Below are 19,513 nucleotides of genomic sequence, written 5' to 3'. Positions count from 1 at the left end.
GTCATTTAAATAGGTACTTTTAGTAGTCAGTGGTGTCTTCTAAAATGAAAAAAGATTGAGGCTCCCACTTTGACGTAGTGGCCGTTGAATGCCCATGCATTGCATAACGTCGACAATGAATGATTATTGGACCCCACCACATCAGGAGCAGCCTCATCTGCGACTGCGGGGCTGGAGCACACCAATCACGCATGAGAGACATGCCAGAGGACACCCGATACGTCGTGGAAGCCGATGTGGATGGATTTACTCGCGTAGAAGCCAAACAGGCCCGAAGCAGCCGCAGCTTTGAGCCCCCGAGTAGTCTGACATCTAAAGGCCCAACCTCTCCTCTTGTAATTGAAAGTGCACTCACAGGCAGAGCAGCGGCGATGTGTATACGTCTGTCTTGCTTGAGAGCGTCTCCCAGAGGGTGTCTACGGGGGCGTTTCATTTTAAAGTTGCTATCTGTCACATGAGCAAACTAATCAGGGAGACGGATGAAAGGTAGGGGGTGGGATGCGATGGGATCAGTTCTTCAGTGATGGCTTCCTCTGATGGCTGGGTGACCTTTCACCTTTGCTGTAGCATTCTGGGTAAGGGCTAAGCCATGTGTGATGCTGAAACTGGAGTGCTCCCTCCCGGGCTTGTGATGACATGCATCACTTACCTACTTATACGTAAATAGTCGTCATGTAGAGATTCATAGAAATTTACAAACAACTGTTATCATATTCTTTGACTTCACTTTGTTTTTTAATAACCAATCATTGATTTTGGCTAAATTTAGGTGTTCTGATGTTGACAGTTGATCATCATTAGGCTGTATAAAGTTCTGAATTTCATACTTGCTATTCTTGGCGAATCAATAGGAATCAAAAAGGCAAAGCACGACTCCGGTGATGAAAAGGGAGAATAGAAAAATGGGAGAAAAAAGTTCGGTATGCTTTCAACCTTGATTTTACTGACTTGGATTCAGGCAATTTCATTTGTATTCTTTTTATTCCTGTCCCACCTTCTTCTCACAAAAACCATCACTTGAAAAAAGTTTCCCAATAAAATTACCGATTTAATTAATCCTTTGAACCCTTAAGGAAGTCCTAACATCGTAAATTACAAATTCAGTTTGTTTATGATGGTTTTTATTCAAACATTTTAACAATCTAAATGATTCTTAAGTATGATCAAAAGTGTTGACACAAACCGCGATTCCCTCTCTCAATGAAAATAGACGTCAGCAACAGCAACAGCAGCAGACAACTATATTTACTTTTATCGTGTTGCGGCAAGTCCCGCTTGAAAACAAACTCATAGTACATTTTGGATAAGGTGTCTGTGTCGAAGAGCAAACAACAACAGCAACTGTCTGGGTCACCAAGTTCAGCAATTTGATCACAGCGGCATCCCTCCACCACCAGCGGCCGGATGAAAGTCTGTGGCAACTCACTAGTAAAAAAAAAAAAAAAAAAAGAAATAGAAAGAAAAGTTAAAAGAAATCCACCACCCCGCAGAGCACAAAGCAAATTTCCACTGCCTTTCTTCTCAGTGCGGATGCAGTGTGAATTTAAAGCTCAGTGGGCTGTTTATGCCTTATTAATTGTTTCTCAGTGATTGTCAAAGCCCGAGCCGCCGTTAACTACCTCATAAAACATCCACATGCAACATCTGGGGACGTCAATCTACACAAAACTATGAAAAATACTTTCAGTCGATTCAAAAGGTTTGTTCTTTTGGCACAAGTACCCCGGCAGCTGCTCGGCTCCCCTCACTCGTGTCGGCACATGTCCGCCGCTAGGGACCTGTGCCAAAAACCACCATTGTGTTCAATTATATGACCCTAATTATGTCTGATACACTTGAATCAAATCTAATAATCAATCTTCAACGACATATGCTTAGCCAGGGAACGGTCAAGTGGGCGATAGCTCCGGAATACTCACGACTATCCTGAATTTAAAGAGTATATTAAGTTAGATTGTCGTAATCAAGTTGAGAATTACCATAAATGTAATTTGGATGTCATCTGAGGCTTACGCACCCAAAGCAGCAACAGCTGTTTGAGAACGTGCGAGGGGGCATAAAGCACGGAGGTGAAATCGAAATGTGATGTCATTAAAGGCTGGCCGGGCAGCACATTATTTACATGATGTAACCTTCCTCTGCCACCATGTGTCACTCGGGACTCCATGTGCTGCCAGCGCAGTTTGACGCCATACTCTCTTCGTGTGCGGGTAGGTAGGTGTCACTAATATGTGACCCGAGTGATGGACCAAAGCTGTCATCTGTTACCTGTGAAGAATAGGACAGCTTAACGAGTGATTATCTGATGCACAGGTTGCGGCTTACTGGAAAGACTCTTTTTTTTTTTCATTCCTTATAATAATTACGATCATCATTTCTGACCAGTTGGTGGATTTTCTATTTGTCCGCCAACAGAATGGAGTAGCAATTTATTTTTTTACGAAAATGCTTTCGGAATAGTTCAGACTCTATTCTAAAATCATCTTTAAATGGGTGACTGAATTGGCTTATTCCAGAAGGACACCTGCACAACAGGCCTATCTTGAACTCTCCTCAAGCATGTTGGTATTAATCCAAGTGATTCAAACAGAAACGCTGCAAGTATTTCCTGTCTTTGTTTTATAAAAAATAGTCATTGATAGAAATAGCTATTCATTTTTCTCACTCATCGTTTGTCATTTTGTCAATTTACTCAATAATGGACGATGAAATCGGGATCTCTTTTAATTAAACAAAAAGCTCTTGAAGCCACGACTTATTTTATTGTGTCAAGCCAAATTTTGACATCTAATGAAAGAGCTTTTAATTAATCTGCGTAGAGGGACAACAATATATTTGGAATTAAATACAAGGCGGACTGAAGGCATTTTCCTTTACGTGCTCACGGCAAATTGGCCAATATGTTGGCTGAAAATAGATTCATCTTTAGACCAGCTGGAAGCAGGTCAAACTTGTGGCGCAACTGTGAATTTGGGGAATTCTGTTGCGGTTCTGACAAATATTGTGCTCTGCAGAGCACATTTCCAAAATGTTAACGCCCACGATTTACTAGTGCAGTGTGAGTTAGAACTTAAAAAGAAAGAAATACCTCCAAATTCATACGCTGTCCCCTCAGCTATAAACACTGATCACCTCTTGTCATATAGTAGCTAAGACAACCTCGTTGCACTTGCTCACATGTTTTGATGGTTGTCCATGTCACGGCTAGTTCACGTGTTGTTTTGATCCCTGCTGCCGGAGCCCGGTGAGCTCACGCAGACACAGCTGGCTAGGGTGGAGCTGCTATGGGGTGAGGTTGGTGAGTTCTGTAGAGGGGAGGAAGGGGGGGAGCGCAGGGAGTTGAAGGACATGGATCCTTGCCAACACATTTCATACATAGTGCATATCTTACAAGTGCAGCTGAGAATTAGAGATAGGGGACCCTCACCCTACTCTGCCCACCCCACCATCTGCCCGCCTGGGGCTGGGGGCTCTGTGGCTTAGCTTCCACATTAGCAGGCGTGACAGCTCTGCCCTCAATAAACCTCTCATGCACACACACATGCATACACACACACACACCTTCTCCTTTGCTTCTCATCTCCCCCTCACTATTTTAATGACAGGAGCTGGTTAGTGTGACTTTTTTTCCCCTTAGTGTAAATGAGAAGCCATTACCGTTCTTCCGAGGAATGACGTTGAATTCTTCTCCTGTCTAATCTGGTGCTCACTCTTGGAAAGGATTGTCGACGTAAATGCTGCTAAATAAATGTGTAACAGAGTTTTTCTGAGTGAAGGCTGGATCTAATCTTCGGTAGATGTTCAAGGGGAAAAAAAATAGCCAGCTTCACCGCTAAGGATTGTTTTCCTTTCATCATTTATCTCCTCCATTTTTGTGCCCCTGTTTCTCCACAGATGTGAACCTCACATCCTGTTCAACGTCCAGCAAAATAAACAGTCAAGCTGGGAATCCCCAGAATCCGTATACTTTGTATCTAAAGACAGAACCTCATTCCTCTCAACCTGGTCCGAGGAATTAAAGCTTAAACAGGATACAAGAAAGGAAAAACATGTCTCCCATAAGTCAATGCTTTGGCTCCCCCATAGTGTCTGTCTTTGGGGTTTTGCAAATATTTAACTTATAAATGTCATTGTTAGACTTTTAGTGGAGCTTTTCAGATGTTTCGAGTTCAACTGTTAAGTTTGTTTCAACCAACAGTTTTCCACTAGTTGATGAGAAACAGTGGTGCATTGAAGTTTAAACTTCCCAATAGTTATACTATTTGGAGTTGAACCAAATTGGAATGTTTGTTAGTTTTCATAATTGTAAAATATTATTATCAGTAGTACTAGATGAGTTTTTAATTTCTACGTTAGTTATGTTATTGTTATTGATTCTACGATGAATCTATGGACTTGGGGTTGATCAGACTCAAAATGACAAATAGCTTTTAGCTTTTTTGTGAACAAAACACTTTGCCATTTGAGTCCATCTGTTTGTGCTATTTGCCAAAAAGTCTCACTGAGTGAAAATATAAACTGCTACATTGTAGAGTTGCAAGTTAGATTCATAAAGTTACAATCAAGATAAAATCATAATTCAAACATACAGTTAATAAAAATATTGTGGTGACAGACTCCGTATCTAATTATACGGAATATACTCGACCTAAATCGGAAATGTTTTGGAAAAAACAAAACAAATTGAGCTTGGACCGTGTGGCAGAACCGATAATGGTTAGAGGTAATCTGAATTCTAAACACAAGAACATATTTTAAAGTTATAGATTGTGAATTCTTTGAAAAGTATTACATTTAATTTTAGAATAATTCTGCCCTCTTCCAAAAGAACTCCATGTATTATCATTGTCGCTAAGATTCAGAGATGATGGTGCACTTCCATCCTCACCGCCTCCTCCATCACCATCTGGTAGTCTCAAGCCTCTGCCAAGGACAAGGGCAGACTGCAGTGTATCATTCACGCCACTGAGAAGGTGATTGACTGCAATCTGCCATCTTTACAGGACTCCCGAGTCATGCTGGGTATATTGTGACCCTTCCGAAGTTCAATTTGCAAATCCCCAAGTCCATCAAGCCCAGAAACTCAGCATTTACCAGCTTTCATAAAAAAATAGCGAAACGGAATATTGCCGCAACACAAAATTCCGCATTCACACAATCTTATGCATGAGCACATGAGCGCTTGCGTCAAGTACGATCTTGAAATTACGTTCAACACAAGCCAAATAGCCAAATCACCTTCGCACCCTCTGTGCCTTTCACACAGAAGAGTGATAGAGGAAAATCTTTTTTTCCAGCCTGTGTGAAATTTGACTGTTTCACCAGCATAAATTTCTCAAATTATCTTCACTTCATCTGACAACTTACAAATTCAGAAAGCTACTTTGTATACGAACAACAGGACCAGATTCTTTTGCGGTGTGTAATCACCGTTTGATTCCTGTTTCCAACCATGAGTCAAGACTGCTTTTGACTTGTGTGCGTTTGAGTGAAACTGTAACGGCGGCAGACCGCTGTTCGCTTCCTTCCCAAGTGCTGGTGAAGAAGCCGTAATAGGAGACTGCTGTTCTTTCCTGTTTCCAACCGCGAGCCAAGACCGTGCTTTAAAAAGCACGATTGTCCGCTAACCTGATGAGAAAGGCTTAGTGAAGAACCTTCAAGACACATTACGGCAACTGATATACTCAACGGTCTGTGTCTGTTTGCCACAATTTGCGGAATATCTTTTTTTTGTGTGTGTTTTTACTTTCCTGTCAAATCACTTTAACAAATAGAAAGCATTTATTAGGGGGAAATCTGTAGAAGAATACCCAGCAGTCAACTTCTCAGATGGTTTTCCGAAGAATTTGGGAGGATGTCAAAGAAAAATGCTCTGTTATTAGTTGGAAATAACACAAGCCTTTGAATTTAGTTGAAATCACTTGTTATTAAAATTATGGCAAATGTTTTTATGACATTGTCAATGTAGACAGTCATCATGAATGAGAGTCAATGAGTGAGAGTCCCAATATTTTTTATTGTCTCTTGCTGGCATCGGAATGATCTTTTTAAAAAAAGCTGTTTAACCGCTTTGCTGCTTTTGTTCACACAACAACTAGCACAAAATAGAAATGTTTGAAAACACAGCCAACTAACATAATGGACCACAAATTATGCATTCAAGTTTTTATCTTAAGGTGTGTATTGCAAGGTGATACATATAATTAAAACGTTTTAATCAAGGAGAGCGCTATATTGAGTTTGATCTCTGGATGGGTTATTGGAAGAGGGAGGGGTGGTGGGGGCAGTGTTAGAACATAGCACCATGATTATCCTTGCTTCAGTAGAGCTGTCACTCATCCTACAAAATCTCCTCTCGCTCCAGCCGCCATCAAGAAAGAACAATGAGTTGAAGTCACCACAGATTTATAATTAGTCTCGTGTCGACTCCTATTGACCACTCTGTGATTAAACTAAGTGTGATTGAGCGATTGAGTTATAATCTTGAATAAGCCGGAACCGGTTATGGATTCTAATGATGAGCTCATCATTAGTAGCTGATATGACGGGTTGGTTTTATTTTGGTTTCGGCCTTCACCAAAAACATGATCTCTAAAATTAAACCAAGGGAATGAAGATGCATGACAAACTGTATGCTCGTGTATGCAAATGCTTTCAAGCGTGCGCCTCCATTCTCTTGACAAGTGCAGCTTCTGGCATGATACACACATACAAGGCACAGACACTTCCTTTCACACATGCACTTGCAAACAAATGCATCTGCCCACCTGCCCACCCAGCACTCCTCCACCTCACACATAAACAGCCTGGCATCTGTCACATGGGGTAGTGGGAGTGCGCTTGGAGGGGAGTCTCTCGCTCACACCCGCAAAAACATCCGGACACACCGACACCATCTTGCTGTCTGCACCCGGAGTCCCCTTTTGACCTTTTGACAGATACACGAAGCATCTCAAAGTGAGAAGGGGAGGCCAAGTCAGAAATGCACCTTAACCATAGGGAGCTGTCCAACTCTTCGGGGCTCCGTGGGGATGGCGTTGCCTCTCCCAGGAAGCCATAACTCTCCTCTCAGGAACTGAGGTGTGTCTGGAGCTTTATCTACATCTGCCTGCAAGAAACGCAAAAGGACAAGGGGTCAGACAACAACAGGACCACTTATATCATGTTTTATGTATGATGTTTGGCATGTGTTTGAACGCTCGCATGTGTCTCAAAGTGATGCAAAAAGGGGAGGAAATATAGGGAGGATTTCAGAGGACCTGCACTTCCTTTGTAAGCAAAGACTGTGTGGACATTTAAGTACGTTGCCAAACACATATCGACTGATCAGAGCCGTGCCAAGAAATGTTAGGTTATTCGCTTTTTATAATTATTTTAGTTATATTTACACAATGATGATCTAATTTTTATTGAGTCTATATAGTATACTATGTGTGTGTATATATATATATATATATATATATATATATATATATATATATATATATATATATATATATATATATATATATATATATATATATATATATATATATAATTATAATTAATTAATTGATTAACTATAATTGAAAAAACTACCATTGAAAGACTTTGCATACATAAATGCTCCCCTGATTTAAATCATCATTATCATTAAATATGTCGTGAACGGTTATATAACCATAACATGGCAGCATTTTTCAACATCGTATAACATGGATGTCCTTCAGATGTTTCCCTATCCTATTCCCAATGGTTTCTCAAACTCACCGCTCAGCCTTCGGCATGTCGAGCGACCCTTGAAATAGCACGCCTAAGGAATATAAACGATCAGCGCACACAAAGTCGAGTTAAAAGCTTTTGGCGGTGATCTTCTGAACTTTTGAAACACTCCCAGGCATATAATTAAAAGGTAGTTTCTAATTTCTTGGAGAGTAATTTAGCACCTCGGCTTCATTGTTAAATCGCGCCTGGCGGCATGTAGCCTGGGGAGATGGATAGAATGGATCAGAAAGGGTTGGACAGTCACTGGGTGATTTTGACAATGGTACAGGGGCTATCATCCATCACTCAAGCGTTTGTATGAAAAGTTTGACAGGTAGAGGTCAAAGCAATGTGGCAGGAGCCAACGGAGATGGATGCCTTTAATTTGGGTAATGAAAAGTTAACCATCTTGGGAGAAGAAGAGGAGCGTTAAATAGGGAGAGCCATCCGCCATTAGAAGAAAGTCTTATTTAATTCCTCAGAGCCTAATGAAAGACATGGGAACACACAATCCTTGATTGACAACAAGGCCTTCGTTGTAATTCCCCGCAGACAGTTCCCTCCCTTGTTAATCTCAAAAATAATGAATTGCAAAACTAAGGTTAAACGTGGCAGCGTGAATTCATTACCGCTAATATATGAGACCATAAGATGATTTACAGTACGGTCCCCCTCTTTTTTTTCATTAACGGCAAACGGATTTGATTGAGTCGGGATTTTGCTCGGGCGTTCATTCTCGCCATCAATCTCACCAGCTTGGTCATTGTCCTCCTTTTTATCTGACCTCTCGCTTCCAGAACGGAGCAAAGAATGAAAATATGTAGGTGCAGTCAAGCATTATTATTCCGATTTTTAACGTTTGAACCCGTCTTTATCACGGCCATTTAAATTATATTCATCCTGAGCTGTCATTCAACTTCATCCCTGACCCTCATTTTATTGTGGCTTGGCTTAATGGCTCCGCCTTTAATGCTTTGACCTCTCTTGCCCGCACATACCTGCAAAGATTCCCTGCGAATTTGTTCCTTTGAGAATCTGGTTGAGTATTAAATAACGGAAAACCAGTGTCACTACGGCAACAGGAGACCTCTCATAACATAATCCACAAACCTGACAGACATTTGAACTTGACGGTGTTTTCCTTTCTGAGATTTCATAACAATTCATCAAAATAAACTGGAATAAAATATATTTGGCCATTTTACAACTGTGCCTGCTCTACCTCATTTATGCCCAGAGGATGTTCATGTTAGACACTGTCATGCAATACAATTATCCCTTTCATGTCTTTTTCTGTCTTAATGCATCTGCTCATAAACGAATACACGAGACTGTCGGAGTCTCAAGGCTGAGGCAGAAACTCTGAATGACAAGGAGGTTATGGGATCCTAATGACTTGGTTTTAAAGCTAAAGCATCTGCTAATTGGGGTGATGTGTCCGTCCTATGCCCCCACTCCCCCCCTCCTCCACTCTAAGACGTGTCTTGCTTGCTTGCAGGGATTAGCTATGATTAAGGTACTGGTCTTCCGGGTGCTTTGAGCAAAACAGTCAGATTATTCCACTATTGGAAAGACAATGACAGTCAAAGATCACTGGGGTCATCATGGTATAGCCGGGAGTTAGTTTGAAGCCGATTATAATTGTCTTGTATGCTTCTGAAAGTTTTCTACATCTATAAATATATAAATTAAAAAGTATACTGCAGACAGAGCCGCATGTAATATTTATGCAGTCATCTTGTTAGCTAAAAGTAGTTCAAAAAAATATTGCCTCAGGATGTTTTTCACATTTTCTTGTTAAAAGAAAGACGAGGCGCTTCATATAGAAAACACAATTAGGGTGAGTAGAATCATTATGTTGGTGCTAGCAAAAAAACGAGTCCGTTATCATAGACTGTAATGACTCCTTTTGATTAACAAGATGCTAATTACGTGTTGCTTCCATCCGAGGTTTATGCGAAATCTAATATTGTATCACCGATGCGTGTTTCGATAGAAGGAACGAGTCGCAACACAAACTGATCAAAAGTGCTGAGCCTTGTTGCCGTTTCCTTGTTAGGCCTTGTCGGTTTCACAAGAGCTTCTCATGTATTTTCATTTGCCAACAACGCTGAGTTTGAAGGGTGGCGGAGAAAAAAAAAAAAGTGCACCTTGTTAAAGTGAATCGTCATGTATGCGTGACAGACAATTGTAATGAGATTAGTATCGCTGCACAAATGTTGGAAATAAAAGACGAGATAATCCGCCCGGCGCTTACTTGACTGTGTTTATCTTTTCTATGTTTATTTTTCTTCACTTTTTTATTTAAGAAAACTTTTATTTTAATTGACAGAACTATCTCGCTTCTAAAAAAAAAAAAAGTTCAAACATTCAAACCTTGCTCATAGAAAGACAAAAAAAAAAAATTGATCTTTGACATGCAAACATCAAAGCCGTCTGAAGGAAGCACGAAACTCTGCGACACCCACGTCAGGAAGTGTGATTGCGATGACACATTACCTTCCATTATTGATCCCTAGTTGTTAAATGCTCTGCCATGCACACATCTTAGCCTCACACTATCCCCCAGTCTCCTCCACTGACCTTTACTGCTAGCTCACAGATAGCGTTAGGCTCGTTCAGAGGATATGGAGGATTTAGCAACAACAAAAAAAGGGCACATTTATGAAAGTCTTTCTTGAAGCCTGTCGAATATTTCAGGAAGAGACGTGAAGGAAAGGGCAAGAGAGTCAGTTCATAGAAAAAGAAAATAGTGTGCATTTGTAATTTTGTAGCTATAAATGAGAAAAATGGGATGGATGGACTTCTTTTAGCTATTTTACTAAATTTCCTTGAACGTTTTTTTTTAAAAATGCTCTGAACTATTCAACTCCTTAGTTCCTTAACATCAAGGAATACTTTTATTGCTTTGGCATGAAAGCAGATAATTTTCGGTAAATAGTCGGTGATAGTTGCCACCGCCCCCTCCCTCCAGAAAATGGATACAAATTTGCAAATGGGTACATTTGGGAATGCAAGGGTTGAATGTTGTGCTTCTTTAGACAACAAACTTAGCCAGGCATTCTTGTAAAATGGTGTGCGACCACCTCATCGACTCCTGGCGACTGTTTTCATTCTGACCCACATGAGTATGATGATGTTTACAAACTTGCTCCGTGTTTACGTGCCGCGCTGCTGGAATGATTGTCCTTTACATCTTTCCCGACTCTCTATTCCTCAACGGGATGGAGCCTTTGAGGTTGAGACTAATTCCTCCTTGGTTTTAGGTGGTTATTTGTCACCATGTGGTTTGAGGAATTGATTTTCCTCCTCACACTACGTTGATGAAACCCCTCCAGGGGAGTCCTCTGGGAATTCATCTCGCGCTGATAACTTTGAGCTATCTTATCAGGTCACTGTTCAAACATGACTTAATGCTCAGATTCGCTTCAAGACATTGTTTGTCTCTTTGTGAGTCGGTTTCGTCTTGTTTTTGTTTTGGAGGGTGAAGCCTGATAAATGCTCCAGATTTGCACAACTGTGTTACAACTTGAAGAAATGTCTTTGACTATTGTTTTGCAAGCTTTATCGCTGCTTCGAGGTTTCTCATTTTAATTAAAAATATATTGAGCATAATCAGAATGAGTGGATTCCAAAACAATACTTTAGTTCAGGATGTATATCATAAATGGTGTATCAAGAATACTATTGCATGGTCATATTTAGCAAATGAGAGGTCTTGATCTTACATTTACCTTCCTTAAACCTACAGGTTGTGTCCGGTATGTTTCATTGAGTATCAGGTATCTAACCTTCTGTCGTTTTCATGGAAGATTAAAAAAAAAAAGGTTAACAGGAATCCAATTTGCATCATAAACAGAACTCTCCTCCCTCCCATTTTGCAAACACGTTAAAAGTTCACCTTAACCTTAAAAACAATCCCTGATTTGAATTTAGACTCACCCCAACAGCTCATAATGAAGAGGTCCACAGGGCATGGATTCTCAATTTGTCATGCTGCTTTGAACTGTCACTATTCTTAGGATGGTGCAAAGATCATAAACCAGTAAAACTTCAGAGCACAGGATGCGGCTGAGGGTGACTAAGCACAGCCGAGGCCCCCCCACCGCTTCTCCTCGCTAGTCACCGCACACACCGACCGGCCTGCAGTCAACACTATCTTATCTCGGGAAAGGGGCAAGTCTGAGCTAGCCAGCAGGAAAGCAAACGCACGTGGCCCTGTGTTTCTTGTTAGAGCTTAGTTGGGAAATACGGTAAACAAATCCATTGCAAATCATTTTTTACTTTGAATTCATATTAATAAGGACATCCAGTGGAGAGAACGCAGGATTCCACGAAATATCTATGTGACAAAAACAATTTAAGTTGAGTGGATGTGTCTGTATTTTTTTTAATTATATATATTTTGTATTATATATATATATTTTTCCGTTTAAATTACATTTCAGCTCAGCAACTATTCGCTGCAATTTGTGCGCTTGCACTTTGAATGAGCAATCCTTCATTAACATGTAAATTATCTTCTTGTAGACTGACACACATTTTATAGACTTGCAAATGAAACTTTTCTTCATCCCCCACCCGCCAATTGTGTCCTCCAGTGTGCGAAAGAGCACAAAACTGGACCGGCAGCCACACGATCCATCAGCATTAGTCGCACACGGTCTCCAGACTAAACACACTCTCATTACGAGGCCTGCAAAGTGCCCGGAGGGCTCTTCCTCTGCAAGTTTATTAACACAAGACACAATGTACAATACAACCTGAGAAGTGCTGGACTCGGATGGTAAACAACATTTCCATGTCGCCAGCGGTGCTGCTATATAATTAAAGAATCGAAATGGTCTGGGATGACGCGGCGATATGATTACTAGGGAACATGTACAGTGTTAGCTGCAAGATGATGTCATCCTGTTCTGACCACTGTGCTTTCTTGGCTTTGCGGGTTCAGCAGCAGAAAAATACAGGAAATATTTATCATGCTTTCTTACAGAGCAGTCAAACACTTGTCGCCTTTATAGAGAGACTGGACTTTAAGTGTTATATTCAGTCTCTTTATTTAGTTAAAGATTCACTTGAGTGCCATAATATTTACGTTGGATTTTGTCATGGGTAGTAGTTTAGGATATGCTAGAGTTATAGTGCTACCTAAATATAGAAAAACAAAGAAAACATTTGTGAAGAAGCTCAGTTTTCTTGGTAGGGATCCAATTGGGGTGATTGTGTCTGCCTCTTGGTCAAGATGTTCTGGGTTTGAATTTTTTACGAAATTTAGATGGTCCGTTCTAACTTCTTCTTTCGTCATTGCTTCCGTCACTGATCAATCTGTCCGTCCATCGTTTGTCCTTTGGAAACTGAAAATCGTTCCATCATGTTAATGTGCCGAAACGGTCCGTCAGATGGACTGAGAGGTTCGTCAGTACTTGACCTAGTTATTGATGCAGACGAACAAAAAAGCACTTCCGTCCGTCCTCAGTCCGTAACTTTTTTTTTTTACATTTCCATACCTTGTTCTTAGTCCGCAAAATGGCCGTCTATCGTTGACGGACGGATGTACCATTCCTTCACTGGGACATGATACCTACCTCTAGAAATAACATTTTGATGTGAGTGGCGCTTCCTACGCTGGAGCTGACTACCGAGCAGGGCGAATGCAAAGAAGCTTTGTCGCGAGTCGTTTATTCTTATTGGCTGTCTGCGACACTTGCATTCCGGCACAGTGTTCAAGCATCAACTGTTTACATTCACGACAAGCTACTCTACTCTCAAGTATCTGCTAAGCGTCAGCCTTTTGAGACACAGAGGCCACATCAAGGAGGTCAACAAAGAACCTGACACCTGGGCGAGCCATTTGCATTGAATCGCTGATGCAAAACGCTAAGAGTGAGGAGTTGGGGGTCGGTGAAAGGAGGATTAAAAATGGCCCAAAGACTGCAAGCACTCAAGTGGTGGAACAACAAGTTCCCCAACTGTTCCTCTTTTGTATTATCTGCAAAAAATGGGAGCAAGGGAGACAGCGTGAGGAATGAGATCATAAAGTGACAGGCAGGAAGCGAAGCACTTTTAGTGACATCTCGAAGACACGGGCAGAGGCCGTGGCGACTGACTCGTGAACTTTAAATCATCACATTTATAAGACCAGATTGGGTTCCTGCGAATGTGCTGTACAGGAGAAGCAATTTACCTTCTGCAGCGGTTTAAATTCTGGAACTTGTTACACAAATTCAAACACAAGGCAAGTGCGAAGTGAGTCCACCATGAGAAACGACACTTGACGGTGTGGACAATAAACATTGTAACCTGAGCACACAGGATACCCAAGAATGTGTCTGTCAACTGAAAAGTCAATTTGCGTTTTTATACGCTACCTCCCCACCTCTGTACCCCCACTCGCCCATTGTGAGGCCATCAGATAGTGGCTTCCAGAAGTCCACACCTGTCTCAGGGCTATGTAGAGGAGACGGATCCATGCATTTTGAACATCAGATAGCCTCCAGCCAGGGTTAGTATTGATCTAACGCTTCACTGGCCCTTTGTGAGTGCACCAGCTGCTTTCAGGGGGCTTTAAGATAAGCAATGCAAAGAGAATTGTTTTGCTTTTTCCCCCTCCCTTCCCTAAGACCCTCTTTCAATGCTTCTACATGAAAACCATCACTTAATTCAACACTCCATCGCTCTAGAATAAAAAGTCCTCTCCCTTGACACGAGGCAGCAAATAAGCATTTAAGCGTCAGCCTTGAGGGGGTGCAACGGGAATGGGGTGTAGCAGAAATCACACTTGGAGGAAGATTTGCTAAGAGAATTATTCCATACACTGGACTAAAATGTTTTTTTCTCAGATCAATTTTGCCATCTGAATCAGCATTTTGGACACTGGATTTTCTATGTATATTTTTGTTGGAATGACACCTCACTATTCCTTTCAGTCTGATCGTAGAGGCAGTCAGGTGGGTGAAACAAGGAGAGGGATGGGCTCTGACGTGGGTGGGGTTGCCTCGCGAGAGGCAGATATGGCAACCAGCCCCTCCCAAAGATGACTCATAGGGGCTGCATAAGATGACACCACACCTCATTCACAGCCAATAATGAGCCTTGCTAATGAGCAGGACAGCCACCCTGCATGCTCATCATTAAGCCGACTGGTGATTCATGTGTCCAGCCTGGAAGCATCATGAAGAGATAAGGCAAGGGAAGCAATCACAAAAGGTCCTTCACTCATTTTGTCTGATCTTTATCTTTTGGTTATTTAATAAGACTGAATTGAACCAGAATGCCCTTGTAACCATGATTTGAACTACCCTTCTAAAAATAATACATATTTATATAGTGCTTTCACCGTAGCAGTTTACAAATCATATAACTAATACAGCAGAAAATATCACATTAAATGAAAAATCTGATGAACCTCTACCAGCAGCATCATTATGAATCATTGCAGGCTTTTCTGTATCCGAGAGGCAGAAACTGAAAACGATCCCAGCATCTTTCTGCCATGATGCAGCCCCCCTTCCGTCCATAGGCCACACCCCTCCCTTGCTATGCTGACTACCTTGGTAGCGACACTCCTAAACCCCAGCTGGGGGAAATAAGGTGGCAGTGTGTATGTGGGGGGAGGGTTTCAAAAGGGTAAGTGGTTGCCCTCTAGGGGACGAAGCAGAGAGAAAAGACAGGGCCCGATGCTGCTGGCTACCACCCAGGGCCTGCAGACACGGGATGGGGGAAGGGTGGGGTACAAGAGTAGCCACCTAGATGCTGCTCACTCTTGACACAGCAAATGTCAACAGGTCATATGCATACGTATGGGCAAGGCTTCACGATTGCATTTATTTTTTATTATTCTTTTGTGCTGGATATTCTCCCTTCATGTGGGATGTGTGTTTGAAGTGTGATGTTTTTCTGAAATGCTGTTACAATTTACCCCGATGCACACCTATGAGAAGTTTAGCATTCATCTCGCCAATCCAGAGACTATTCTCCCTAAATCTTGAAAATGATTTGATTTGACCTTGTTTACCTGGTTTCATATACGCCGATGACAAAAATTGAGCTACGATGATGCAGATCCAAATTAGAATCGTCAAACTGTGTTTGCATGCTTTAATTTACCACGTGCGCATTAATCCATATTTAAATCAAAGCATATACTCACTTGTATTTATTTGACCCATATTCTTACTTAATTAAAATGTGCAAATACAATGTTACATGCAATACTTTTGGGAAAGAGAAAAAAAAAAACGACCTGGAAAGATACTGTACTACTGACCTACTTCTTTCCCTCTGATACAGACGCGCGCGCACACACACACACACAAACAGGAAAAGAAACGTCACCAAAATAGATTAGCTGGGACAACAACACTTGGTTAGATGCATCTTAGGGGAGCTGATATCCAAGATAACAAATAACGCTGGGGTTCCGATTTATTTTTATTTTTTCCGAACTAGCCAGGCGCGTAGACGGGCATTACGCATTCAGCGCATCCAAGGCTCTGCAACAGTGTCCAAGCGCCACCTTCAGTATCCAACCTGAGGGAGAGGAAACAGAAAAAAAGCAAATAATCACATCTCGTTGCTGCACAAACATCTGCTTATAGCTTTACTACTAAATAACTAAAATAAAAAGGTATTCAACCGCACCCCGAACCCACGGACGCACTTTTACGCACTCGGCTGCACGATGGTCATCTCGTCTGTGCCGAAGTGTTGGCCCAGACACAGCGTAGCCCCACCAACCCCCCTCTTCTTCTCCTCCTCCCCCTTCTTCTCCTCCTCCTCCTCATCCCCCACTCCGACGGGGAGGACTAAAAGGGTTAAGAGGAGTCTTGGATGGAGTCTGTTGGGCGGAGTGCAAGCGACTTGATTGGACGGCGCACCATGACGCAACGGCACGAAAAAAGCCGATAACTAGTTAAGAAGGCAGTTTGGAAGTCTGCAAAAAGAGTGCAGAGCTTGAGACGCGCGCGTTTGGACGTTTTAAAACAAGACCGGTGCCCAGACACCAGAGTAAGGGGAAATAGAGGAAAAAACAGAGGACGCAGCCGGGGCTGACCAAGTGTTGAGAGACGTTGGGGTGGCACCATGGTGCAACACACCGACAACAGCGAGACGGACGGGAGCATGTCACGGGAGGCGACGGACTCGGAGGAGAGTGAATTTATGGCGTGCAGCCCGGTGGCCATCAACCCGGACTGGTGCAAGACCGCCACGGGCCACATCAAGAGACCCATGAACGCGTTCATGGTGTGGTCCAAGATCGAGCGGAGAAAGATCATGGAGCAATCACCGGACATGCACAACGCCGAGATCTCCAAGCGGCTCGGCAAGCGGTGGAAGATGCTGAAGGACAGCGAGAAGATCCCCTTCATACGGGAGGCGGAGCGGCTCCGGCTCAAACACATGGCCGACTACCCCGACTACAAGTACAGACCCAAGAAGAAACCAAAGCTCGACAGCTCCAAGTCGGCGCCGTCGCCGGAGAAGTGCGGCAAAATGGCAAAGACCCCGAGCAAGAAGTGCAGCAAGATTAAGACCAAGAGCGGTCCCAAGTCCTCGCACGGCTACGCGGACGAGTGCAGCGGGGTGTTCTCGGCTTTCAAGGTGGCCAAAGTGATCAAGAGCGAGCCCAGCGATGAGGAGGAGGAGGACGACGATGACTACGAGGAGGACTACCTTACGCACCACCACATGCACCGCCACCACCACCGGGTCGCGGGGATTAAGGAGGAGCGCCTGAGGCCGTACAACGTCGCCAAAGTGCCCGCCAGCCCCACGCTGAGCTCCTCGGCCGAGTCGGAGGGGGCGAGCATGTACGAGGAGCTGCGCGGCTCAGCCACCAGCACCACCGGCACCACCAACAGACTCTTTTACAACATCAAGAACATTTCCAAGCAGAGCACATTGCACGCTGCTTCCCTCTCACCAGCATCCTCCAGGTCGGTCTCCACGTCCTCCTCCTCTTCTTCCTCATCCAGCAGCTCCTCCTCCGGCGAGGACGCGGACGATTTGCTGTTTGACTTTAGTTTGAATTTCGCCTCCAGCGCCTCTGGCTCGGAGCTGGGCAACCCCAATTCAGGGAACCTGTCGTTGTCCCTTGTGGATAAAGATCTGGACTCGTTCAGCGAGGGCAGCCTGGGCTCTCACTTTGAGTTCCCAGACTATTGCACGCCTGAACTCAGTGAGATGATCGCAGGGGACTGGCTGGAGGCCAACTTTTCAGACCTGGTCTTTACATACTGAATTAAAAAAACAAAAAGTAATAATTCAGAGGAGAGAAATTCACTGATGCGTTTGTCCTGATCAAGTTGTCCCTAAAGACCCTGCCTCCCTCCTTTTCGGTGGGGAAGGTGGTCCTGTGTTTCAGGACCAAGAGGCAAGGTGAGGTTTGAGATGCTTAAGAAGATGGTAGCAAAAAAAAAAAAATGTAAAAGCAAACACAAGTCTGCAGACTTTTTTTTTAAAAATTATCTGGCAGCATGACAGGGTTTTCTGGATTTTCCCTGCTGCATAGGGGGGGAAAACATGACTTCTATGCATCTTATCCTCTTTTTAGATAAAACTGCAGGGAGACGAAACTTGTGGACTGACTCGAAGCAAATCTGTGAACTGTTCAGGATGTTACTTTATCAGCGAAAAAAAAAAAAAAAACACACGGTTTCTGTAATTTCTAAATCAAATGTTTTTGTTTTTTGTAACCGGTTCCGTTTACCTCCTCCTTGTTTGGATAAATTCGACAAACTTCAGCAGTGTACACACAACACGTGGAGGAAACATTTTGATACATGACAGACCTCATCTTTTTAAAAGAAAAAGTAAGATAATATTTTCAGGCATATTTTTGTACAGTCAAAAGGGAATGTTCTTACTGTGCTTTCAGTGAGTTTCAGGCACTTCTTCCCTTTATCCTTTTTTGTTTTGTTTTTACGCATGCAAGGGAGTCCTGGTTTGAAGGATTAAGTTAAATTAAAACTTGCATCAAAAATGCCTTGTGATTTTTCAACTAGGTTTTTTTTGTACAGTTGTAGAGCAGATTTGTTGAGTATTTGTAGACAATACAATGGCGTCATGGGGGATACACATACCTCAGAGCTGGAACTAGTTTCAAGATTGTATATGTACTGTAATATAGTAAAAGTTAGGAGTTTATGTATATCATACTCGTGATATGTGGATGGGTCCCGATCGCAGGTGTGAAACTGGATTTTTTTTTTTTTTTTTTGGTATTTTTATGGCACATACTGTTTTTTCGCCCCTCTCATTTTTTGTGCAATATAATACTCTTTAAGAAACAGACCATCAACAATTGTAGCAAGTGATGGGAAAATTTGAACAGACTTCCTCTCATGTTATGATGCTGAAGCCTGTCCGGGCAGACAAAGAATAAAAACAAATCAGCTGGAACTGATGCAAAACAAGTTCATATGGCCTGTGGTGTGATAAATACAAACACATTTTTGAATGTTATTGGAAATATCGGGGCGGGTGAGGGTGGGTGGGGGGTTGGCAAAACAGTTGACGTGACGATTACTTCTGCAAAAGGGCATGTGTGATACCGTGGTGGTCAAAGCAAGCAAAAAAAACTACATTCCACACTCCGGTTTCATTAAATGAAACTTTATTTTAAAACTGAAGACTGCCTTCTTTTTTATCATAAACCATAAACCTGTATTTTTTATTTCTTGCACTTAAAAAGCAGTTTATTTTTATGTGAGTCTCATATGAAATCTGTTTGATAAAAAGCAGAACAAATGGTTTTTGGAATATGACTTAA

General features: G+C 42.4%; 1 protein-coding gene and 2 long non-coding RNA genes across 6 annotated transcripts; 1 reads left to right on the top strand and 2 right to left on the bottom strand.

The window, feature by feature from the left end:
* Nucleotides 1-820: 820 nt before the first annotated feature.
* On the bottom strand, nt 821-11,838 carry LOC133169382 (uncharacterized). Of its 3 annotated transcripts, none has more exons than XR_009718405.1 (5): nt 11,686-11,838; nt 6,989-7,108; nt 3,178-3,305; nt 1,980-2,268; nt 821-1,425 (listed from the first exon to the last, which is right to left on the bottom strand). It is a non-coding gene; the product is annotated as an uncharacterized LOC133169382 (long non-coding RNA). The 3 variants fall into 3 exon arrangements; XR_009718404.1 differs by having other exon boundaries at nt 825-1,425; nt 2,123-2,268; nt 11,686-11,837; XR_009718406.1 differs by lacking the exons at nt 6,989-7,108; nt 11,686-11,838 and adding an exon at nt 3,658-3,888 and having other exon boundaries at nt 825-1,425; nt 2,123-2,268.
* Nucleotides 11,839-16,160: 4,322 nt separating this feature from the next.
* On the bottom strand, nt 16,161-16,483 carry LOC133169665 (uncharacterized). 2 transcript variants are annotated; one of them, XR_009718432.1, is made up of 2 exons: nt 16,403-16,483; nt 16,161-16,272 (listed from the first exon to the last, which is right to left on the bottom strand). It is a non-coding gene; the product is annotated as an uncharacterized LOC133169665 (long non-coding RNA). The 2 variants fall into 2 exon arrangements; XR_009718431.1 differs by having other exon boundaries at nt 16,384-16,471.
* A 117-nt stretch (nt 16,484-16,600) lies between these two features.
* Nucleotides 16,601-19,223, top strand: sox11a (SRY-box transcription factor 11a). The gene has a single exon (XM_061302046.1). It carries the CDS (start codon nt 16,825-16,827, stop codon nt 17,980-17,982), a length of 1,158 nt encoding a protein of 385 aa, XP_061158030.1. The 5' UTR covers nt 16,601-16,824; the 3' UTR covers nt 17,983-19,223.
* The last annotated feature ends 290 nt before the right edge of the window (nt 19,224-19,513 follow it).

The sequence above is a fragment of the Syngnathus typhle genome, linkage group LG16 (assembly GCF_033458585.1).
Source record: "Syngnathus typhle isolate RoL2023-S1 ecotype Sweden linkage group LG16, RoL_Styp_1.0, whole genome shotgun sequence".
Classification (NCBI taxonomy): Eukaryota; Metazoa; Chordata; class Actinopteri; order Syngnathiformes; family Syngnathidae; genus Syngnathus; species Syngnathus typhle.
Note: the sequence above shows the minus strand (reverse complement) of the source record. Positions and strands in the feature narration are given on the sequence as shown.

Coding starts and splice junctions, on each gene's coding strand:
- sox11a (XM_061302046.1), top strand. CDS start 16,825: ATGGTGCAACACACCGACAACAGCGAGACGGACGGGAGCATGTCACGG.